Source organism: Suricata suricatta, chromosome 8 (assembly GCF_006229205.1).
Source record: "Suricata suricatta isolate VVHF042 chromosome 8, meerkat_22Aug2017_6uvM2_HiC, whole genome shotgun sequence".
In the NCBI taxonomy this organism is placed as follows: domain Eukaryota; kingdom Metazoa; phylum Chordata; class Mammalia; order Carnivora; family Herpestidae; genus Suricata; species Suricata suricatta.
In genome coordinates this window covers 81,948,843-81,974,523 of record NC_043707.1, presented here as the reverse complement: position 1 = coordinate 81,974,523, position 25,681 = coordinate 81,948,843, and the positions used below count along the sequence as shown (strand labels likewise).

Sequence of the window (25,681 nt, the reverse complement as noted above, 5' to 3'; positions counted from 1 at the left end):
AGTTCCTCTGGACCCAGCTACAGTCCACCATACCTATCTTCCAAATGAAACATCTTCCAAAAATATTTTTCTAAACTATAACCAATTATGAAATTAGCTACTATAAAGTGAATGGCTCCAGGCAATTGGCACACTGACTTTATCTAAAATGAGTGAAATTCTCCAATAAGGTGGAAAATGGACTACTGATGGAGGACATGTCATCTTATAAAATTAAAATAGAGTGAAAGTATTATTTGACACGTTGGTGCATTGTGCTACTTAGCAACAAAACAAAAACAAAATGCAACAACAGAAAGACAATTCATATTGGCCCAAGACTGCCTATCTCTGTATTTCTATTCTTACTTGTCTAGGTAAAACTAGTTATGAATAATAATCATACAATAATATCTTGTTAAAAATTATGAATCAGCTTGATCTTCATCTGTCTCTTTCCCTCTAGCTTGTTACCTCACTAGCTTTCTCTATCTTTCCTCCTTTTATCCTCTCTCTGGTCTTCCCTCCCATCCCATACTGCCTCCATCTTCCTTCTTTCCTTTCCAATCTCCGGTCTCAAGTACAAAGCAAAACAATAAAATTGTTAAAATACCAATATAATAATCAATATCAGTGCATTAATAAAAATAATTATAGCAGCTGATGTTTGTAAATCTTAGAAAATCTAAGCCTCCCAATAAATTATTATTGCTTCAATTTTATTTTATTTTTAATTTTTTAATCTTTATGTATTTTTGAGAGAGAGAGACAGAATACTAGTGAGGGAGGAACAGTGAGAGAGAGGGAGAAACAGAATCAGAAGCAGACCCCAGGCTCTAAGCTGTCAGCACAGAGTCTAACGTGAGGCTCAAACTCACAAACTGCGAGATCATGACCTGAGCTGAAGTCGGACACTTAACTGACTGAATCAGGAGCCCCCCAGTTTTATCATGCTTAGCTATTCTTGCTTGACTTACTACCATATTTCAATAATTACTTATTGTTTGATGAATGAATAAATATACTTCATGTTATTAGTTTGATGATTGGGCCTGGGTGTTATTGGACAAATACATTCTGAAGATTTCTTGGGGACATATCTTGGGAGAGATCTTTTTGATGATTTTTCTGTTTCTGTTGTTTGATGGAGACAGCATCAGAAGCAGCCACAAAGAACTACATTAAGAAGTTATAACCAGCCATTCGGAACGTAAATTACCAAATTGGGAAACTAGATGATCTATAACAAATCTGTTTCTTCTTTCTACCATCTTGGTCTTTTCCTAAATTTCAGCAAACGAATTAATTTTTAAAAAATGTAACCTATCAGAATATTTTGGACAGTAGAATGTTATTTTGGACCAGCTTTTCAAATGTTACATTTTAATTAGTTTCCAATTGTGGTCGTGTCAGATATTTTCTTGAAAGGATGAGGTCATGAGAAAGAAGTTTAATTGGATCACAAAACTGCATACTTTTCTAGATAAAAGGTAAAGGCTAAGAAAAGAGTTCATTATGCTACGATAAAGAAAGTAACCTTTGGGTACAGAACTACCATTTTTAATGATTAAGGACAGAATTTACTGTTAGAAATATATTCATAATAGTGAGTTCATTTTAATTAGGAACTCATTCATACCCCAGCAAGCAGTATGAACTCATTAGGATATGTTAAGCTACAGTATGGCATGGCAGGTGATGAAAAATATAAGGGAAAATTAAAAAATAAATTGAGCTTAGGGTATTAGAATACATAAGTGATGTTCAATTGACAGTGAATTTGACATACATAGTTCCTTTAGAAGAGGCAAAAGAAGAGAATATGAGATATCTCTCCTAGGAATGATTGCATTAAAACCTTGGATATTTTAATTAGATGTTTCAAAACAGAAACATTTGACTAGAATTTAATGGGAAGTGAGAATTAGGATTCAAATATAGCCCCAAAGTAACTCTCATTAAAAAAATTACATTCCAGTTATTAAAGTTAAGATAAAAATTGTACTATTAAAATTGCACTTGACTGCCAAATGTTGTGGGAGTCTATTCTCAGTTGATTCATTTTTGTTGGTATTAATAGAAGTTGTATGAGTTCAAGGAGGATATAATTTAAGAAAGAACAAAAACAACAGGAAACAATTCAGTTTTGAGCAACGAGCTATTTAGGACTGTACACTGAGCCACTTATGAATGGTCAAGTCTACTTTAAAATTCAGTGAGCTAAGCACTGATTGTTGAACAGAAACTAACTAATATAATTCATGCTTTCAATTTTACTTATATAAACAATAGGTATTCAGAGTTATTTTTTAAATTTTTAAATTTTTATTTTTTTTATTTTTGAGAGACAGAGAGCTAGAGTGCGAGCAGGGGAGGATCAGAGACAGAGGGAGATACAGAATCTGAAGCAGGCTCTAGGCTCTGAGCTAGCTGTCAGCACGAGCCTGACATGGGGCTTGAACCCATGAACTATAAGATGATGACCTGAGCCAAAGCCAGAAGCTCAACCGACTGAGCCACCCGAGTTGCCCCGTTATTCATATTTTAAATAAAGCAATAAACTGTAGCATCTTATATTTTGTTTATTCAGTATTTACTTTCTTTGCAAAGCTGGTCTGGGCATTAGAAATCAGAATTAATGCTAAGATCAGTTGCAGGATTCTATGTAGCATGCATTTTCCCAGGACTGATGCACCTAAAGGATCCAGAGATTAGTGAGTAGTTTATATCAGGTAGACTGTTGAGAACATAGTAAAGTGAGCATCAAGAACAGAGGTGGAGCACACAGTTGGTGTTGTGCCAGGCTGATTGAATGCATCATCAAAGTTAGATCATGGAATAAGAAAGCAATTGAATCTATCTTCTCAATAAAACCTTTTCTCTGTGCAAGCTTTTTTCCCCTTTGGATTTTTGATATCTCTCTTTTCCTCCATTCCTCTTTTAATATCTCCACTGTTGAAAATAGCCTTCCCATTGACACGATGCCCTAGGACTTACATTATAAAGTTGTGATTCTAGTAGTTACTCTGAATCACTGACAAGTGCCAGGTATCACAACAGTGAGCTTGGTAGCCATTTTTTAAAACATGTGAAGACAAGGTTAGGCATTTTTAGGGAGCCTAAATGAGAGTCATTATGAGCATAAAATACATCTATAGAATTGTCAAAATCAGGAAATTTTACAGGTTGTCAAATGTGAGAGATTGAAGAAGGTCAAACTTGGTTTGAAAATTATGCTAAAATTCTCCCAAGACTCGGTGTATGCAGGGGAAGTTGTACATTCAGTGATCTTGGTAATACTAGTAATAATAATAAAATAACCATTTATTGATAATATGTGCTAGATATTACAGTAAGCTCTATCCTCATGTATTCTTCATAAGATACAATGCCTATGTATAATTTTAATCATTTTACAACTGAAGAAATTACAACTTGAAGAATTTTAATAACTACCCAAATTGGAGGGGGGATAAAAAACTACTTAAAAAGCAGAAGTGGGATAATATTTCATTCCTGGTATAAATATAAGGACCAAGTTTTTAAGGATTACCTACACAGCTGAAGTGTTTCCACTGTTAAATCATGAAAACATGGGAAATATTACTGTATAATATTAGAGATACACATTGAAAAACTAATTTTCTCAAGAGTTTATTGCTATAGAGGAGCTCGCAAGCCTTTCTTTTTTCACTGTTTGCCATTAAGTTCATTATAGTTAGCTCAAAAGGTATTTCCTTCCCTGTTTCTCTTTTAGGCTGAAGGTTATATATTTCTTTGCTTTTAACAGAAGGCCTCCTTGTCCTTCTTCACCCAATACTTTGTTTTCTGTCTTTTGATATATTATGTGTTTTCATTGCTGAATAATGGAAGGATCAAGAAAAAAAGTCAACACAGCTCAGAACTTCTGAATAATTGTCAATCAACATTTTCACAATTGCTGGTCACAGTTTTCTTTTCTTTTTTTTTTTTTCTTTTTTACGAACACTGATTTCCTACCAGCTTCAAGAGAAAAAACCCATCTACCTACCTTTAAAAGCAGAGTTCAGCTCTTCAGAAAACCTGTATTATTTGAAATCATAACCACAGGGAACACCTCTGTGAAATCACTTGTAAGTCTGAGTGCACTTTGTTTAGTACTACCTATTAACTTCTTTTCTCCAAGACATCTATGATACAATTGGCTTTAATAGTTTAGAAGCCTGGCTCAGGCAAAGTCCACACATATCCAAGACCTGTGTTATTTGGTGAAGTTGTTGCATATACCATAAAATAGGTATACCATTTACAATTAGGTTCATTTCAGATAGACTTTTAAAAAAGTACTATTTTCATCAGAAAAATTTTTTTGACGTTGTTCATTGAACTGTGGGAAAGTACAGATAGGAGTGAGTTAAACTCTTAGCCATTTCCTGAAATACGTGGCTCCTTCTTCTATTATATTATTAACATTTGTGAAGATGATTGTGAGTTTTTTGCACTTCTACATATAGTATTCCAAAGCAAGTTGAGGTAGATTTCTCAACATGAATAAGCATGTCTGTGGACGTGGCAGCTGGGAAGTTGAACATTCAAGGCAAGATAGTTATGAGGATGGGGAAGTTTTAGAATATTCAATGAAAACAAACCACTGGGCTTGCCATTGCTAATTAAGGCATTTCACTGAGATCCTTCAGATGTCTCTAGATTTAGAGGCTTTCTCTTTTTAGCAGCACCCTGGAGAATAGCACCTTTTCTTTTCTATTTAAAATTCCAATAGCTTTTGAAGTGCTTAACTGGGTGCCTTGATGATAATGTCCTGAATTTATAGTACCTTTCAAGTGTAAGTACTTTACAAATGATATGGAAGGCTCACTCACCACAGACCATGCTATCTCACTAAAGCTGCTGGAGATTTAAATAGGCAGGAAGCTGCTTGAAATTGACCTGGGAGGCTAAGGATATGATCTCATTTCTACTGAAAAATGTCCTGGGAGTACCAAGGACCTCAAAAGGTCAAGAATTTTAGCTTTACATTCCTTTTCCGAGGCTACCTTTGGCTCTCTAAGGCCCTCCAGGGGCAATGGTCTTTGTTCAGACAAAGGCAAGGATTTTACTAATTGAATCACTCCTCTCAGGGGACTGTGTATCATAGTACCGATCAGAGTTGAGACCTTCTTTATCTGTGAAATCTGACCCAGTCACAGTACAAGGAAACTTTGCTTCAGGCAGAATTTGTAAAACATTGGGGTTATATTCCTCTCTCCAAACTCTTATCAAAATGCTTCATTTTTTTTTGTTTATGGGGGGAATTTCTTGACTTTATAAATATGATGTGACATTTTGAATGTGAATGAGTGTTTTCTATTTATACATTAATTTTAATTCATAAAGTTGCCTTAAAACATTCAAATTATATATAGAAAACAAAACTGCCTAAGAGTCCTTAATTTAAAGTTGGTCTCTCAAACTTTCATATTATTTTTTGTCTTTAATTTTCTTCATATAGAACTTCTTTTTCTAGGTACAACAAAAAGATATATTTTTTAATTTATAGTAATAATATTCTCTTTTATATTTTTCCAGTGAAAAATAATAAACAAAAAGTTGAAATTTTTGATCACATGAAAAATTTTTTTTTCAGCTCTGATGATGCCTTCAGTAAAGTCAACTTAAATTACCGCACAGAAAATGGGCTGTCTCTACTTCATTTATGCTGCATTTGTGGAGGTGAGCTCTTGAAACTCAATACTTTATAGACTATTTTACTAATTGAATCACTTTATATGTATATATGCTCAATGATTTGAGCTGCTTAATAGTCTACAGGAGGATTCTATTCATACTAAATTTTCTTTTTTGCTTTATCCCTACAACCCAGATAACCTTCAGTTGAAGCAGTAACTACCAGGCAGATGTTGCAATTGATTTAGTTCTGGATTTAAGTTTTATTGTGTTCCTACCCTGAGCCAAGTCACTTTAGTTTGCTTGAAAATCAAAAAAAGCATTTTTCAGTATTGGGCATGCCAGTCAGAGATCAGGTTAATTTCAGAAGCACTTAAAGCATTCCCTAAAATACCATCGTGCAGTTGCTTTACAATCTGCAGTAAGATATGTGGAAGGTAAAATAAATGCCAAACCTAAAATCTCAAAGTGAAGATTGATCAAAGTGAAGATTTAGAGTTTAATTTGGCTCATATTTTGTTCTGCTTTGTTCATCAATGTATCCCAAGAACCTAGCATGGAGACTGGCATTTGGTAGTTACCTAATAAATTTATTGAATTAATGAATGGTTAGTATTTATTTTGTCAATCCACACTATTACTCATTAAACTTGGATTTTTAAATAAAACACTAATGTAGAAATATCAACTGTAATCATATTCCTTAACCATTACTCTTAAACAAATTAGGCATACTCTACTTAATAGATCTTCCTCCAAATTTAAACATACTTTCTGAACTTTAGTCATTTCTTCTAGATATTTCTCATCCAAATAAGCTCTACTGCTAATGATGTTCTGAGGCATTCTGGACAACTAGATTTTTATCTGAGCTTTTTCACTAATAATTTTTAAGATTTATTTTTTCATGTTTTTATGCTTTAAAACCAACTAATGATGAGAGAGCACTATAGAAAAAAATATAACAAATGCATTAAAATAAACATCACTGATACAAAGTTTTATAAGTATAATAAAAATATTCACTACTAAGGAAGGCTGTCAATTAATAGAAAATGTTACAAATTACCTGTAAAACAGCAGTCTGATGTTTTCATACATCAGTGGGAATTTATCGTTAAGTCAAAGAGAGATCTTAAAGTCACCTGGTCTATCCCCACAGCAACATAAGCTTCTTTCACTTTTCTGTTCAGGCAACAAGTCACATATTAGGACCCTTATGTTAAAAGGGCTTCGTCCATCTCGACTGACGAGAAATGGATTTACAGCCTTGCACTTGGCAGTTTACAAGGTACAATATTTTTGTTCCCCCGGTACTGTAGTAGAACCAAGGATGATATGTATCTTCAGGCTGCTGCTACTGTCTTTCTTCCTTTTCCTTCCTGTCCTCCTCCTCTCTCCTACCTGCTCCTCCTCCTCCACTTCTTCCTCTTTATCCCTTTCTCCTTCTGCCTCTTCCTCTTCTCTTTCTCCTTCTTCTCCTCCTTCTTTCATACTTTTTTTTTTTTTTGGCAAATCGGTAATCATGGAAAACATTCAGAGGAACCAGAGCATTATTACATTACTGGATGAAGTTGTTTCTCTATATTTAGCTGGTATCATCTATGTATCAGACACATACTGTTTTTAATGCTTTCTACGTTAAATTAATTTAATTCTCACAGGAAAACCGTGAGTGAATACTATTATCATCCCCAGTATTACATAGTCAGTCAGGGGGTTAGCCAGGATCTAAGACCCAGCAGTCTGGTCCCCTTGCCAGAGCTTCTCACCAGGAGACCAAGCTGCTTTCCTGCAGAAGAGGATGAGGTTGTATTTGAGGATGAAAGGAGCACATTGAAGCTACATTTCTTTTCTGCACATTTTCCTTAATTAAAAATATCTGTAGAGTTCCCTTTAGTTTTCTTCTTTTATTTCTCCTGCTTTGGTTTCAGTTTGTTTCCAGTCCCTGTTTCCAAGCTAATCTCAGTACCTCATCAGTAAGTAAATATAAAAGTGGATTGGAAAAACTGGGATACTCAGCATTGGGATAGATCCTTGAGATTGTCATAAATATAAATTTATAGAATATATAAAATAAATATACATTGTTTATTCTCTAATCATAATAAGTTTCAACTTACTCTGCACTTATAAGTTAATTAGCACACTAGGTTTACATATAGATTATTTCTTTATTAATATAACCTAGTGAGATGCATAATAGGTTTATTTTTTAGAAAAAGAAAACTGAAGGTCAAAATTAGATACCTAGTAAATGTCAGAGTAATGATCTCAGACACTCATTGTTTGCATATTTTGTTCTTTCTCAATTTCATGTGAATGTGTGACAAAATTTTATTTCAGTTTTGAATGTGCAGGTGTGGGGATGGGCAGTCGTTTGCTCATATCAGGATCACTTTGCACTACATTCCTTTAGAGTTCATCACTGGGGAGAGAGAGACATATTTTGCCATGATTCAGATTCATATATTCCTGTGATTCATTGTGCAGATGCTCTAATGCTTATCCTTTCCTATACCCAGTCAATGCCCAGTCAATTTTGGGGGGGGGGGGAGAGAGCATTAGTTATGTACTAAATTGTCTTTAATACCTCCTAATCATTCTGTGAAACTTGTGTTGAGGCTGAGTTCAGGATGTAAGAAAAATGTCTGATGCTGCTTTTTCTGCTGAATACCAGGAGGTGAAAGTAGAAGAGCTCAAAGGAATAGGAAGCAAATGATGGATAGGTAAGGCAGGATGTGAAACCATGAGTTCTGAATCTGACTGGGAGATTCCTTTCTATATTAGTTTGTTTTCCTAACACTTAGCATAACACAACCACAGAAAGGCCTTCTCAATGACTTAGTGCTACAATCTTTACAGAATCTGTTTCTTCCACTTCTGTTTATCAAACTGAGTTTCCATTTTAGGATTCCCTTAGTTCTATTTCTTCTGTTTTCATATATTTTACAGAAGGATATATGGACTAACTTTTTTATAGCAAGTTTAAACAAACTTAGAATCTTAGGACACAAAGTAGACCAAATTTTTTACAAGGCCGTAATAGAATACATGATTATTCTACTTCATCTTTAACAGGGCAAAAACAAATGAAATTTTTGGTATTTTACATGAACGCCCAAGTCACTCAATAAAGTCTCCATTCTGGCGTTTGATACTCCAAAACCTTCTATTATTGTATGATCTCTTCCATCATTAACATTCACCTTTCAGCCATAAATCAGCTGATTTTATCTAGTAGAGTCTTTCTCTGTTCCTGTGTAGCCCAACTCAAAAACTAGCAGTGAATCTCATTGCAGATATCTGCAGTTCTCTCTCTGTGCAGCTTCTTCTGCTGCTTGGTTACTCTGTTTGACAAAATACAGTCATTTTATAATCCCAGAAATTTAATCTCCAATGTCAATTCATTATGATTGCCCTTCCACTTTCTCTTCTGTGACAGAGAAATCATCTCAGGAAGAAAGCCACAGCAGTTCTGGAATATTGTGGAGGTTTACTTTGTATCCTTCCATTTGTTGAAAGATCACAATTCTTTGTTCATGTTATTCATATTGTCATATGTTTTGTTCTGTTTTGTGTTTTTGACTTGTCGGCAGGAAGAATCTATTCAAGTTATCCAGTCATCTATTTTTAGATTATTCCCAAAATGATCTGCATAAGACACAAATCTATAATGTCAATATTCTGTTTAAAACTTACTGTTGTCATCAATTACCTGCATCATAAAATTCAAGCTTTTAAATAAGAGATTCAAAATCCCTTAATTTATAATTTTGGTGGAGTCACTTTTCAGATGTTTTCCTGCAGTCTCTATTCACCCAACTCTAATGGTTTTCAAATTTAATATGCATAAGAATTATATGGTAACTACATGTTTAAAATGGATATATCTCTCTCCATCTCACCTCAATCAAATTTGGTATACATAGAATATACTGGGAATCTAAAATTTTAACAGCCTAGGCAATTTTGATGTAAGCAATCTAAGGCTACATGATGAAGATCATTGTTCAAGTCTTGAAAATCAAATTATGGTAAGACCAGTAGCACTTGCCTCAATGAGAGATTTTTAGAAATGCAGAACCTCACTTCCTATCCCACCAAGCAGCATGCTTGTTTGTTTGTTCATTTTTAATTCTAGCTGACAGGTTTGCAGGCTAAAGTTTGAAAAGCACTGTTCTAGATTACTTCATTATTTAGGACAAGCATTTTTCATACTCCAGTGTTTTTATTCTTATTATTTCTTCTACTTAAATATGTTTACTTCTTTTCCTAAGAGAAAATTATTACATATTTAAAACCAAGATAAAATGAGGTTCTTTGAGCTTTCCTGAACTCCCAAGCAGATTTTATTGTATTGTCTTTTGGTTTTCAGTTAGAAATTCATTTTGTTTTTATATTACAGCACTTATAATTATTTGTTTGGATATTTCACATGGTGGTCTGTGAACTTTGAGCATTGGAAATAAGTCTTTTTCTTTAATTCCTTAGTGTATAAGGACCTATAAAATGTCCTTGTAAATACCCATGAGAAATTAATGATGACTATTCAGACATTAGCACAAATCATACTTGGTATTGATTGATATGATGTACTTTAATAAAGACAGTCAGCTTAGAAGCTAGACTATTTGTTTCCATATCTCAGTTCTGAGATTTGCTAGCTGTTTATCTTTTGACAAATTATTCTCTTCTCAGTCTTGAAAGGGAGGAAATAGAATTACCTATTTCATTGAGTGGTTTATAGTTTAAAAACAACAAACCATATGCAGTACTCAAGAAAACACTTAGGAACCTAAGTACTCAATAAAAGTTAACTATCATTGAACTTCCACTTCAAACAAACATTTTTTGAAGACCTAATGTTCTGCCATTTTATACAGAAAAAGAAACAAAAAGGATCATGTTTTTAGATTATTAGATTCTAAAGAGATGAGAATATGTAATCCTAACAACATCAAAGTAGTGAAATCTACACTTAGATCAATCAACTCCAAATATTATCATAATATATAAAATGAACATCCCCAATCCATATATTTGTTCATAAATTATAATTATGAACAAAAACATCAATAAATAGATCTAGGCAAACTGTTACAATTTTTGGATATATCCATATATCATATATCCTTTTTGATAATATCACAATATTTTGACACATTTGTTTTCAAATATGATTAGATTGTCATTAATTTTGTCTGGAAATTTGACTTACAAAAAGCTCAGATTTCTAGAAAGAAAAGTGCTAGCTCTGCCATTTTCCTTCCCTTCTTATATTAGTAACATACATTTCATCTGTGATGACTTCACAGGAATCTTTTAAAGATAGCCCCCTAAATTTTTAAGCATAAATTCAGATAAAATTAGATATTAAAATCTATAAGTCTACTTAATTTAGCTCACATAACTATAATGCATCATTATGTACTAATTGCTAGGGAAAAAACAGTGAGGAGCAACTCAACTTCTCTACAGTTGGAATTATAAGTATCTATTTATTAACTCTATTGTATGTGACACATGACTAACGGATGTAGGAGCTGAGAGCTGACACCACCAATATAAATTTTCATGTTAAATATTAGTAAATTTAATTATCTTTATTTATACATAAATAAAGGTAGATATTTATTTATAAATAAAAATAGGTAGAATTTCTAATATTTTCTTTTTACACCTTAATTAATTTTCTTACAAGATACCCATCATATTTAAATGGGGCATATTTCTTTAAATGGTATCTAGGTTGTAGTCCTAAAATGAAACATAAAACTTTGGGAGAAATTTAGAGATTTCTATAGATTCAAAGATCTTAAATATAATTTTAATGAATGGCAACATATTAGACCATCTAATTAACCTCACTTTCCTTCAATACATGGGCAAACCACTTTAAATTTCTCAAGTGAAAGAAAAATAGCATTTTGATTAGTGAACTCTTTTAAAGCATTTTATGTGATAAAAGCAGGTGTTGAATGGTCATTTATTCCATACTACAGATTTCTAGCAAGATCTCATTTCAATCATTCAGAAGAAGTCATTTAAATATTTATTACAAAACGAAAGGGCAATGGGGGGCAGGGATTAACTCAGCCTCTGACAGTTTGGCTCACTAGACTTAGGTTCTTATTACCACACAGCAATGCCTAACAGACAGCTCTGTGTTTTCTAGTCATGGTCATCCATAGCCTGGAAACTGTAGTATTTTTTTTCTGGTGTTTTTTCTTCCTTAACACGTGTAAATAACTGCAAAATTTATATTTTTTTCAACTATCCTAAAAGCCAAGTCACAAAGCATGTGTTTCATAGTTTCTGAATCCTTTACATAGATAAATTTTATCTGCCTTGGTTCTATTCTTATTTTAGTTTGGATTATCCCATGTTGTGGGGGGCTGTCCTGTGAATTATACGATGTTTATCAGCTTTCCTGGCCTCAAATTGCTAGATGCTGGTAGTCACTGCACTCATCCCCAGTGTGATACCAAAAATGTCTGTGACATTATCCTGGGGGACAAAATCACCCTCTGTTGAAAATTATTACTTTAGAGGACAAAGTTAATTGATATTAAAAAATTTTTTTTTAAATATTTATTCATTTTGAGAGGCAGAGAGAGACAGAGCATGAGTAGGGGAGTGGCAGAGAGAGGGACACACAGAATTGGAAGCACAGAGCCTGATGCGGAGCTCTAACTCAGTGACCTTGAGATCATGACCTGAGCTGAAGTTGGACACTTAACCAACTGAGCCACTCAGGAAATATATTTTTAAGTCCAAGTTACATTTTATTTGAATAGTTTCCTGATTAAAGTGAGCATTTCCTCTAAATGGGAATTTGTCAAGATAATAATAGTAAATTTCTTTGAAAAAAAGAAACAACATTCATACCCACAAAAAAAAAAAATCTTATTTTTTGCATACCTAACTAAACTTTATAGTTAATTGCAACTTTTAAACATTGTTTAATACTTGATTTTTACTTTAAGGAACCAGAAAACATTTATACCCATAAATTAGAGTAAACATTAAGATTAATTTTATACTATATTTCATCTTAATAATCTAATATTTTATAATCTCTAAATGAACATATTCGCAATAAAAAGCTGATAGGATATAAACTGAAGTCAGTATCTTATCCTTCAATTCTTGTATTAGCACTATTTCCTAGAGAATCTTCCCTGACCCCTTTCATGTCTGGATTAGGTTCTCCTCCAATGTACTCTTGGAAGCAAGAGTGATGTGTATAATTCTCTATTTAATTTTATGGTTATTTCTCTACATATTCCTCTAGCTTAGGAGTCATAATCTTTCTTACGTGCTTGCAGGAATGATGCAGGTAACATAAATGAATTAAGGTGTTAGATAATATGGCAAAGTTAAATGGAAACTAACACTCAGACTCAATGTTTCTGAGATACAAGAGGTGATGGAGACTGTGGCAAATTAGAGAATTTATACTCCATGTAAAGGGGGCAGTCAACATTCAGCTCCAGCTAGTCATTGCCATGTAGAAAAGTGGCCCTGTATTGCCCCAAATTTCAGAGAATCAGAAATTATGTGAAGCTCCCTAATATGTAACTTTCATTCTTTCAAATTTTTAGTTGTAAGTATTATGCAGGCCAAACCATATATAACACTTCCCCCCCTACCTTGTGGCCTGTTTGTAATTTCTGGTAGAATTATGAGCACGACCAAAGCAGAGACAAGATCTAAATTGCTATTTATTGTAACCTAAGTACCTAGAACAATTCCTGGTGTATATTCATTAATAAATACATGTTATAAATAAACTAATGAAGTTATAATTCTATGGTAACTAGGAAGAAGAAAAGCACTTCAGAGGAAGAAGAATTAAGTTGACATTGGACAAAATATGGTTCTATTTTGGCCATTATAAGTGGAAATTGGAAAATTGTCATATACCTCTTTAAGGGACATATTAGTGAATTTGTAGGAATAGAAATTACAAAAATGGATTGGAAATAAATGGAGTTGGTAAAACATAGGTAATGAATATTGATTGTTCTTTTTCAAAAGGCAAAAGATTGGGCAGTATCTTGAGAAATGGCAGAATCACAGAAAGATTTCTACAATAGAATGTTTTTGGTCTTTTTAAAGTTTTGCTCCTTTGGATAAACATCAACACTCTCCCTTTCAAAAATAAATAAACATTAAAAAGTTTTTTTTTTTTTTTAAAGGGAGGGTGGCTGGGTGGCTCAGTCGCTCAGGTCATAATCTTACAGTTCGTGAGTTCAAGCCCACTGCTTCAGATTCTGTCTCCCTCTCTCTCTGCCCCTCCCCTGCTCATACTCTATCTCTCTTCCTTTCAAAAATAAATAAAACGTTAAAAAAATTTTTCAATCAACATTCACTGTTTGTTTAAATGTTTTTTTAATTTTAAAATAAGTAAAATATAAGTGAAAACAAGTTAAAGAAATTATAATATTCAATCTCCTTTTTCAAAGTGTTTATTTGTATTCTCCCAAATTCCCAGAGATTCTGATTAGCTCCTCCCTATTAAATTATCACTATATTATTGACAGAGAGATAAGTGTATTCAAAGGCCAATTGGAAGCATGCCACAGGAAGTGATATAGAAAACAGATAAGGAAGGGTCAGGAGATGTGTTGAGAAAAAAATAGGTTACCTTTAGTAACCTTTAGTACAGGTACTCAATCTAAGAGTGGGTTCCTTCTCTTTGTTTCTTTTCTTCAAAATTTCAAGCAAAGTCAAGTACTTCTGCCACACTGAAACCTTTAATGAGTGATATCTTTTGTGAAGATAAATTCAGAATTATTTCAACAAGAGGCATATAGGTGTGAACTTTCATGAACAGTTATTTTTATACTGATTAATGGATCCTTTCATTGGAGCTGTCTATGACGCATGAGGCAGCTCTAGTCCATTAAACTTTAATGCTTGGAACTAAATATATTTCATACTGAAGCTCTGCATAGTCCACTGCCCTAAAGTAAACCTTAATATTCTTTGAAGTTTACAAAACTTCTTTATTAATTTTTTCTCTACTAACACAGGCTGTAACAATTACTGGGCTGGGTCAATTGTGTTGCTATAAAAAATGCTGAAATAAGCACCTTATTAAAATATTTATTTCTATATCCCTGTTTTTACATGCAGAAGCCCAGTCTTCTTTCCAAACCCAGTTCAGGTCTCCCTTGTAACTTGATGTGACATTTCAGGGACTATCGGAATATTAGAGTTGGATAGGGTATTACAGAAAACAATTTGGCCTAATTCTGACATCTTACAGGTAAAGAAATTGAGATATTTCATGATTAAATATATTTAGAGAAAGAGTGAACTTTGACGCAAGGTGAATGTTCTCATAGGTCAATCTTTGGGGTGATATATTTAATATTAATATATAAACTTATACTTGTAAGCATCCTGAGTTTACAGACATTCACATATGCATTATACAATTTGATCCTGTTACAATGCTATTAGATACAGCAGCTATTAGATATCTTTTTTACAGGTGAAGAGCACATGGTCAGGACTTACACATTAAAGGCAAAAAATTAAGAGTAGATTAGTTGGGAGTGGAGTATAACATGTCATATTGGGAAAAGCATACTATTTAAAATCAGGGGGCACCTGGGTGCCTCAGTTGGTTGAGTGTTTGACTTTAGCAGGTCATGATCTCACAGTTTGTGGGTTTGAGCCCCACATCAGGCTCTGTGCTGACAGCTCCCTCAAAGCCTGGAGCCTGTCTTTGGATTCTGTATCTCCCTCTCTCTCTCTCTGACCCTTCCCTGCCTGTGCTATCTCTCTCTGTCTCTCAAAAATAAATTAAAAAAAACATTAAAAATAAATTATTTAATTAAATTAAATAAAATCAGAAGACATAGTTGAAATCCCAGTTCAGCTTTGATTTAAATGTACATTAAAGAAACATATTTTATAATGTGGTATACCAGTAGAGTTCTTGAAAAGTCTCTGAAAGAGATTTTGGAGAGCAAAGATTTATTTGAAAGTGACACTTGTGAAAAGGAAAGGAAGGTAGTAGAATTGGTCTGGAGAAGATAGTAGAGTTAGACTTGCTGAAATCTTTGCCACCCCAATGGGAACTTTAGAGCAAAAACTCCTATTAGAGGAGTATCACTTGAGTGGAAATGGCTAATTCTTCTACCATCAACTTTCTCAGTTAATGACTGGGGCCACCTGGGAGAGATAGTGATCCCAGCTCTACTGCTGCAGTGGCTCCTGAAAGAGCTATCGGTGGGAGGCTGCCAGCTAACCACACTCCCAGAACACTCTTCTTGAAGGGAGATCTGAGTGGCATATCTCTATGTCTGCCATGCAAGGGGAGATATTCATGATTCTATAATAAATGAAAAAGGGAGGTTACTTATTTCTGTATGCAGAATGAGATCAATGGTATCCATAATAATTAATAATAAAAATTATGTGTCAATGGGGCACCTGGGTGGCTCAGTCAGTAAAGTGTCCAACTTCAGCTCAGGTCATGATCTCACAGTTAGTGAGCTCAAGCCCCACATTGGGCTCTGTGCCAACAGCTCAGAGCCTGGATCCTGTTTGGGATTCTGTGTCCCCCTCTCTCTACCCCTCCCTGACTCATACTCTGTCTGTATCTCAAAAATAAACTTGAAAAAAATTTTAAATTATGTGTTAAGCATTATGCAAAAATGCATTATTTGATTTAGTCCTCATAACTCTGTGAGATTGATACTACTATGATCTCCATTGTATAGAAAAATACTCCATAGCTTAAGAAGTTAGGGGACCATGTTCCAAATGTAGGAAGTAGCTATTAGTATGCAATTTAGTTTCATGAAGGTTTGTACTTAGGGAAAATAATGGAAAGGAATAAACACATAATTGATAATCATGTTTATGTGGTAGTACTACAGGTTATAAAGTTACTTATTCTTTATTTTCTACATTCTCTATTATGACATGTTCTGGTTATCTATTGAAGGATAACAAATTACCCCTACCTTCACCCTCTAATACAACAGTCAGTTTATTCTAATGGATTCTCAATTCAGAAATTCAGACAAAACACAGCAGGAATGGCTTGATTCTTCTTCACTGTATTAGGGCCTCAGCTGAGAAGACACAAATGACAGGTGTACACCATCAACCAGGGAATTGGAATCCCTTGGAGGCCTCACATATCTGGTGGTGTCTGGACTTGGATGACTGTAAGTGTGGCTTTAGCTAGGTCATTTGATTGGAATAACTTAATGTGATATTTAGCTTCTCTATCTATGTGGCCTGGGACCTAGTGTCACCTGGCTGCCTCAAGTTAGTAAGAATTCTAACAGGTAACTAATAGCTTAAAGATCAAGTTTTCTAGAAAATAAGGAGAAAGGTATATGGCTTTTTGTGACCTAGCCTTGGAGGAAACATAGTTTACTTCCACCACACTCTTTTGGTCACAACTCACCCAGATTCAAGCAGAAAGGCCGTAAATTCCACATCTATCTGGGAAGATTAGAAATGAATCTGTGCCATGTTTTAAAACTTCCACAGAACATATTTCCAAATCAGAAGAAGTAAATTTTAGACATAAAAATTCCCAGTTTAGTTTTTATTCTGAAATAGGATTGGCAAAACAAAAGAAAGCAAAACAAATGTGTGTGTGTGTGTGTGTGTGTGTGTGTGTGTTTAACTTATGTAATTTGATGGTAGAGAATCTGAGCTCTCTAACACTAATGGTTACATATTTTGGCTTTTTCCATAGTAACAATAACAGAGCTAACAACAGGGAAGATATTAGATGCTGTGTTAGAGTTTTATGCATAATACAAAGTTGGAGTAGCTACCATTACAAATGTTTTCACCCATTTACATAACTCTTTGGAGGCCTATTGTATCCAGAATCCTATTTTTTCTAAGATTTCCTGGACAGATTTTTTTTTGTCCAAGTCTTACTCTACCATACATGGATTTTCTTTTGCTTAAAAATAAATATTGTATACATTAATGCATTAAAGAGGCTTATTTGCCCCACAGTTTAGAATGCTTCTATGTTTTATTGAGTAATAATGATGTAAGTTTGGCGAGACAATGCATAAGAGAAAACCTGTCAATTCTCCAGAAGACTATTTCCTATCCAAGGCTTAAGGGTCATTCTTTTAAAAATGTTGCTGTTAGATATTTGTTATATATCATATAGTAAGCAATTAATAAGATCAGCTTTATTATATTTAAAATCTACCTAGTATTATTATTTTATATGACTTTATTTTCTGGTAGGTATGTATTGTATTGCTGACTTTTAAAATTATTCCATTACAATATAATACTTCTGTAGAGGAGGGGAGAAATATTTGGGACTTATCACTTACATGCAACAAAATACAGCAAAAATACATCCTCTCTTCAATATTGGAACAAAGGAAAGATCAGCTAAAGCACCATGGATCGTCAAACATGAAGCATAGAAATTGGAGTCAAAGAGACCCAAATTTGTATTTAGTGTCCAACACTTACAAACTAATTAAGTTTCTACAATTATTTTAATTTCTTTGAGTCTGATTGTTATCAGCTCTGGTAGAGATAGTTGTATTTTTCTCATAGGTAAATTTTGAAGCTAGAAGAGATTATGTCAAAACATTTTACATGGTACTTAACCATAGTAAGCATATTTTAAGTAGCAATGACTTTTTATTACATTTTCTTTAGCACAGCTTAGAAAGAGAAAAGTTCTATTTTTATCATATTTAGTGAAAGCAAATTTAGATCAATCAGAGACAACTTGAGAAATCCAACCAAGATATGAAAGGATAATTTAGTACTTTGAACTGACCTCAACATTTGACTATTCTGAAGAAATGACAGGGTGCCTGGATGGCTCAGTCATTAAACATCTGACTTCAGCTCAGGTCATGATCTAACAGTTCGTGATTTTGAGTCTCACATTGAGTGAGCTCAAGCCCTCCTCCAGGTGAGCCCTGCTTTCCTCTCTCTCTTTCCCTGTCTCTCTCTCTCTCTCTGCCCCTTACTCATTTATGCCATCTCTCAAAAGAAAAGAAAATCATGACATGCTTTCTCTTACATTCTACAAATTTTGGCTAAATAAAAAATACATATATAAAAATAGTTTAGAAAAGGATAGATGTGTGTTTACTAGAATCAGCCTGATAAATATTTTTTATATTCCATGTTTTACATATAATTATTTTAAGATAGTCTAGCACAGTGCTTGGCAGAAGGTAGGCATTCATTAGTAGATATTTGTCAAGTTAAAGAGTATTCATCTTTCCACTGATTTGTACAAGTTCTTTACATATTAGGGATACATGGGGCGCCTGGGTGGCTCAGTCGGTTAAGCCTCTGGCTTCGGCTCAGGTCAGATCTCACATTCGTGGGTTTGAGCCCCGCGTCAGGCTCTGTGCTGACAGCTAGCTCAGAACCTGGAGCCTGCTTCCGGTTCTGTGTCTCCGTCTCTTTCTGCCCCTTCCCCTCTCATGCTCTGTCTCTCTCTGTATCAAAAATAAATAAAACATTTAAAAAAATTTAAAAAATCAAAAATAAATAAAACATTAAAAAAATATTAGAGATACAAACCACTTGACAATTTTACATATTATGGATGTTTCTCTAATTTTTCATTTCTTTTATTGTATTTTAATAGTTTTATTTGCCTAAATTTATCATAGTTTTCCTCTACTTTAAAAAATTATTTTTGGGGCACCTGGGTGGCTCAGTTGGTTAAGCATCTGGCTCAGGTCATGATCTCAGGGTTTGTGGGTTTGAGCCCTGCATTGGACTGACAGCTCAGAGCCTGGAGCCTGCTTCAGATTCTGTATCTCCCTCTCTCTCACCCTCCCCTGCTCGCACTGTGTGTCTCTGTCCCTCAAAAATAAAAAATAAAAAAACATTATTTTTTTAAATGATATTCTACTTATAGAGACCTAATCCACTTCCCTGCATTTAGATGCCTACCCATCTGCAAGGAAAACTGTTTTTATGTAATATCTTTTTCATTTACCTCAGAGACTACTTTTGTCTTTGGCCCTCACCATTTAAAATTAAGTTACTGATGAGATTGGAATTAATTCCTATGAATTGTTTTGTTGTTGTTGTTATTCCTGGAGAAAGAAGAACTCATAGATATTTCCTGTTTCTAGTACTGCTTTAGAGTTTTCTTGTGCTTTATTACTTTGATTAATTCAGTGGATAACTAATGAATCAGACGAAATGAAGTTGTGGGGAGGAAGTAAGGGGAAAGGAGAAACAGAAGCCTAATGAGGGAGTCAAATCACTTGCTTATTTGGAAGTTTTCAATGAGGACCAAACTGAGCTCCATTCTTCTATGTCCAGTGGTAATGAGTTTATTGAGTATTGTTCTGCCAGGTACCTTTTATGTTTTTTAAATGTATTATCACATCAGTTGTGAATGCACGGTTTATATGTGTATCACATTGGGAGATGCAGTTAACGTCCCCTTTATTTAAAACAACGAACTTAGTGTAAAGCGGTTATGTAACTTACTCCATCTGACACAGTCATTGGCAGAGCTGGCACTCTAACCAGGGAGGTGATTCTAGTCCCCACGGTCTTAACCCTATATTGGTAAGTGTCTCAAACTTAACATGTGAAAAACTGAGCATTTCACTTCTCCTTAAAAACTACTTCCTCCCAATTCTTCCCTAGCTCATGTCATTCTCCTGTCAGCCATTGCACTTGGAAAAATTTCAAACACCGAATACCGTGGTCTGCCAACCTGTATAAGATCAGTTGTCTTTGACCTCATCTTGAACAATTTTTCTTTCTTTCTTTGCTTCTTTCTTTCTTTCTTTCGTTCTTTCGTTCTTTCATTCTTTCTTTCTACCTTCCTCTCAACACGGGCCTTCAAACACACTAAGCTTATTTCCATCTTAAGAAATTATATCTTTCACACTAGCTGCTTCCTGATGTTCAGTGGCCATCTTTGAAATTGTGCCTTGGATTTCTCCTTTTTGGTATTTACCATGTATCTCAAGTGCACATTTATCTCAATGAAGCTTTCTTTCCATGACTACTCAGTTTAGACTAGCCGCTTTATCATTTGCCTGTTTTCCCTCATAGTCATTGGTACTTTATGATTGTATAAAATAGTTTTTTATTTGTTTTCTCTCTCCTCTTACATATACATGGTAAAAATATAAGCTCCATGAAGGCAGGAATTTAACTATCTTATCACTATAGTGTTCCCACTGCTTAGAACAGTGTTTCATAATCCATATATGCTCAATAAATATTTGTTAAGTGTATGAAAAGTTTATTGAAAGGAGAATAATGTCATCAAAACTGTGCATAAGAATATTTATTTGGTAGCAGTATGGAAGATGGACTGCAGTGGGAAAAAGGCTTCATCAAGGAGACTAGTCAGAATGCTGTGAAATGGAGGGTCATGTTAGAAATAAGAATTGTAAGAAGTACTAGTAAGTTAAAACCAAAGGAATTCTGAAACTGAGTGGAAGAGGCTTAAAGTCATTTGGAATAAGAAAATGTCATTAATATGAGTAAGAAATACTAGAAGATGACATATAACACTGGGGAAATTATGAATGGTATTTAGAAGAGCAATTTGGAATTTTTAATTTGAGCTACTATTGATAGGTGGGATGCATAGAATTTGGACTTAGAAGAATCTGGACTAAAGGTGAGGTTATCTGATTGTGTAAGAGTTACCAAAGGTGGCATCTGAAATGAGAAACTGGCTTGGGACTAAACTCACTTTTTGGAGGCAGAAAGAAACAAAGAAGAGGCAAAAAGAAAGAAATCAGGAATATATGGTTTTAAGAAATCAAAAGAGATAAGGATTATAAGAAAAAAAGAGATAATCTAACTACAGAGAGGAGGAGGAGGATCCACATTGGATTTGGTGAGCAAGTTTACCTTCTGAAACTGAGGAGCTGATTTCAGGACAATGTTGAGTCCTTATGCCTCAGGTGGAAGAAACTAATATGGTGATTACTTGTGATAATATAAGGCAAGATAAAGGGAGAACCGAAGGTGTGAGAAAGAACAAATTCAATTGTAAAGAGTATAGTGAACTTAGTTGGGATTTACATACTATTTGGGTACACATGGCTAAAGATTACTAAAGAAGTGAGATGGGAGCTGTCAGCAGTGAGTGGCAATAACTTTTTTCAGAAGCTTGGAAAATGCATCAAAGGTAGGGAGAAGTGTAAGAATAAGCTTCAATGAAACAAATTTATTATTTTTTTTTTATTTTTTAAAGAATTGAGAAAGGAGACCTGGATGGGTCAGTTAGTTGAGCATCTAACTCTTGATTTCAGGGGCTCCTGGGTGGCTCAGTCGGTTGAGTGGCCGACTTTGGCTCAGGTCATGATCTCACAGTTTGTGGGTTTGAGCCCCACGTCAGGCTCTGTGCTGACAGCTCGGAGCCTGGAGCCTGTTTCACATTCTGTGTCTCCCTCTCTCTCTGACCCTCCCCTGCTCACACTCTTGTCTCTCTCTCTCTCTCTCAAAAATAAATAAAAATTTTTAAAAAAACCTCTTGATTTCAGCTCAGATCATGATCTCACAGTTCGTGAGATTGAGCCCTGTGTCAGGCTGACAGCATTGAGCCCGCTTGGGATTCTGTCTCTCCCTCTCTCTCTGCTCCTTGCCTGCTTACTCATGTCAGATTCTCTCTCTGTCTCTCAAAGTAAATAAATAAACATTAATAAAATAAAGAATGGAGAAAACATAAGTCTGTAGTCTGACCAGCAGGAGCCAATAGAACAGTAAAGAAACACAAAATCTTTAACCTATTTAGTAGAAGAGATGTGCAGAGTAGAGAATTTTTTTTAACTATAACATTAATTTTGCTATTTGTAATTATTTACTAAAGGATTTTCACCTTTTTATAATTTCACCTGGACCTTTGGTTATGTGTAACAGGATTGAGAAATCAAATGTTTTTGTTTTGTTTTGTTTTAAATGGGAGGATTTTCTTAACCAACAGTATTTAAAATACTATGTTCATGGGCAAATTCAATGGCCTATTCCATGAAGACTTGACTTCATGTTTGAGATGTTGGTGGGCCAAATATTATACAGAAGTTGTGTAATATTCTTGCTTTGAGTGACAGGATTAAACATGAAGACTTTTTATTTGCATTCCCTTCCTATTGTGAGGTTTTATGAATATGTGAACCTCCATATCACTCTTTTGAATGTTCTGACTTTTAAGATAAGGTATATTAATAGTTATTTTTCATAGCATAATTTAGAGAAAATTTTTAAAATTTTAATTGTTTCATTAACCATTTTGAAGTCTTACCATATACCGGGTTTAAATAACTTAATGCATATGAAAGGTTAATTACATAATAAAAATTCAAAGAATATAAATTGCTATTAATATTGTAAAAAAGTTCCTTTTCTCTCCAAAGACAGAAATACAGTGCAAATAATAGTATGAGAAAAGTAAGGACCACTTTGTCCATCATGTAAGTTATTCTATCTTAAAGGCCTAAATACTACTTCAAACATTTTCACTGTTAAAATAAATCAGGTTAAGAAAAACACTACTGATTGATTATATATAGGCCCATGACACTATGTGTCATTAATTATGTATAGATGCCATGACACATATGTAGAGAAGTAACAATTACTGAATTACCATGAAATAAGCCACTGCAGTCAGTCCAATGCTACAGTCACTGGAGAAATAACATTTATTGGAGCGACCTACACATAAGATTGAGTTGATTTTGCAAGAACCTCACCACAGGTAATGTCCTTTCTATCTTTCATGGTCAAATGATAGAGGATTGATTGTAACTGAATAGCCCTGTCATTTGTTCCTGCATTTGAATGATCTGAGAGCTGTTCTCTCCTGTCTCATGTGCTCTTATGCCAGAAATCACACATAGGTTTTCTCTGAGCGCCTGAACTGGCTGACAGTCAGGGAATCAATATATCCTGTTGCACGGTGTCCAAACCTGCTATTAGTAGAAAAGTAACACTAAAGATGTGTTTCCTTACAGGACAGTGCAGAATTGATCACTTCCCTGCTTCACAGTGGAGCTGACGTACAGCAGGTCGGGTATGGTGGCCTCACTGCCCTGCATATTGCTACCATAGCCGGTCACCTGGAGGTAAGTGTCACCTTGGTCACCTGTAACAAGCCTGACTCTTTTAATTCTTGTTTTTAACTGTTTTTAAAGGCTGGCTTTTAGGAGTTGGTTTATTTTTTAGCTACTGAATTTTTTAGCTACATAAATTTATATGGAGGATCAAGATAAGCTATGTAAATGTTCTTCTGGTTGTCAATTCAGCCTGTTTTGTAACAATATAATCAAACACCAATTAATATAAGATAGCTGGATACACACAGGCTATATAGCAATAATTAAGAACATAGGTTTTGGGGAGAAATAAAAAGAGCAGAGAGGTTGGAGCCAGGCAATTCATTTTCAACTACTTGTTGTGTTTTCCTCAAGCAAGTTACTATACTTCATGACATCTCTGTTTTCTTCATTTATAAAATAGAAATAGTAATAGGCCTATTGTAATGATTAGATTAGATAATCCACATAAAGCACTTTGCAGATTGCTTCATATAGAGTAAGGACTCACTAAAAGATCATTCATCCATTCATTCACTTATATATTAGTTGATTTATTAAGCATCAGTGTTCTATAGATACTATTCTAGCTCTGAAGTTGGAGCAGCAGGATAGACAGACAAGACTCCATTTTTTGGAATTTAGTTGTAGAAAATAAGACAGACAATAAAGGAAAGAAAATATATAATGTCACTAGTGAGAACTAGAAAAATAATGAAACAAGATACAATGAAAACAGACTGGAGAGTTGGGCACCATTTAAAATAAACTATATAGTAAAACTATATCTAAAATATATACGATAGCACATGTCAAGACCCTGTGGCAGAAAAGAATTAGGTGTGTTTCTGTGATATGAGAGCCCAAGTTGGGTGATAGGAGCTAGAGATAGAGTGATGGAGATGGGGCCAGGTGGATGATTACAAACCAGATCACAAAGTATTTTAAAAACCATAGGAAGGATTCTGAGTCTTGTCTTAGATTTAATTGGTGAAATATTGATTTCATACATACAAAGCACTTTCATTTGTATTACTTATTTAATTTACTTACAAATCCTCATGAAATAGTTTTTAGCAACACTGCCATTTTATAGATATAAAACCACTGCTCTTGTATAGCATTTGTCATTACATATTGCAAAACCATTGAGAAAAAGAGCCATATCTGGAATCCTGGTCATTTTTCTCAAAATTCCATGATTTTCACGCTCTATCAGTTGTGGTAACCATGATACCTTTATTATTAAATAATTATCTATGTCTCCTTTTAGTCATGTTGCAAAGTAAATTGTATTTTCTTTGCTAACACACACATACACACACACACACACTTTCTCTCTCTCTCTCTCTCTCACATCAACTGTGAGCAAATAGAGCTGCATATAACATAAAATCATACATAAAACATAAAGTATGTGTGATCTACTTCCCTTACAGTGTCACTTTGAAGGGCTTTTACATTTAATAAATATTAACATATTTCATTGAGAAAAAAGTAGTTTCCTTCATGCTGACATTTCCACCCCTTGCTATATCTTATTCCCCCCCCCCAATAAATCCTTTTGGTGCAATTCACTGTAATTATAAGTGAATCTGTGTTATGTATGAGTAATGAAAGTTTATTAGAATCACCTAGATATCAGTATTTTCCAAAAAAGAAATGAGCTGAGACCAGTAATAAAGTGAATGGAAGGTAACATTTAAGAAGTCTGGGTTGAAGAATTTATGGGATAGACATTAAGTTCTAGTGAGATACATCCAGACTTTTAATGCTGGGAAAATGGCAGAATATGCTTTGCAAAACAAAATCCTTTTTGTGCTCAGCTGATTACATTTGTCAGGCATAGAATTATAATAGGGTCAAAAGCAAGGTGGTTAAGAGCTTGGTCTCTTCTTCTTCTATTGAAATGTCTATTTTCTTACTTTGTAAATCATAGTGTAGAAGGAAATATAAATCTATCAGCCTTA

General features: G+C 34.2%; 1 protein-coding gene across 3 annotated transcripts in view; it reads left to right on the top strand.

Annotated features, from left to right (window-relative positions):
* The window catches only part of LOC115298812 (serine/threonine-protein kinase TNNI3K-like), a 275,419-nt gene that overhangs the window by 5,661 nt on the left and 244,077 nt on the right, over positions 1–25,681 (top strand). For all 3 annotated transcript variants that reach the window (XM_029947943.1, XM_029947944.1, XM_029947942.1), the window contains exons 3-5: positions 5,603–5,688; positions 6,837–6,934; positions 23,631–23,741. In XM_029947943.1, the coding sequence (XP_029803803.1) occupies positions 5,603–5,688; positions 6,837–6,934; positions 23,631–23,741 (295 nt within the window). The remainder of the gene's footprint in view (positions 1–5,602; positions 5,689–6,836; positions 6,935–23,630; positions 23,742–25,681) is intronic.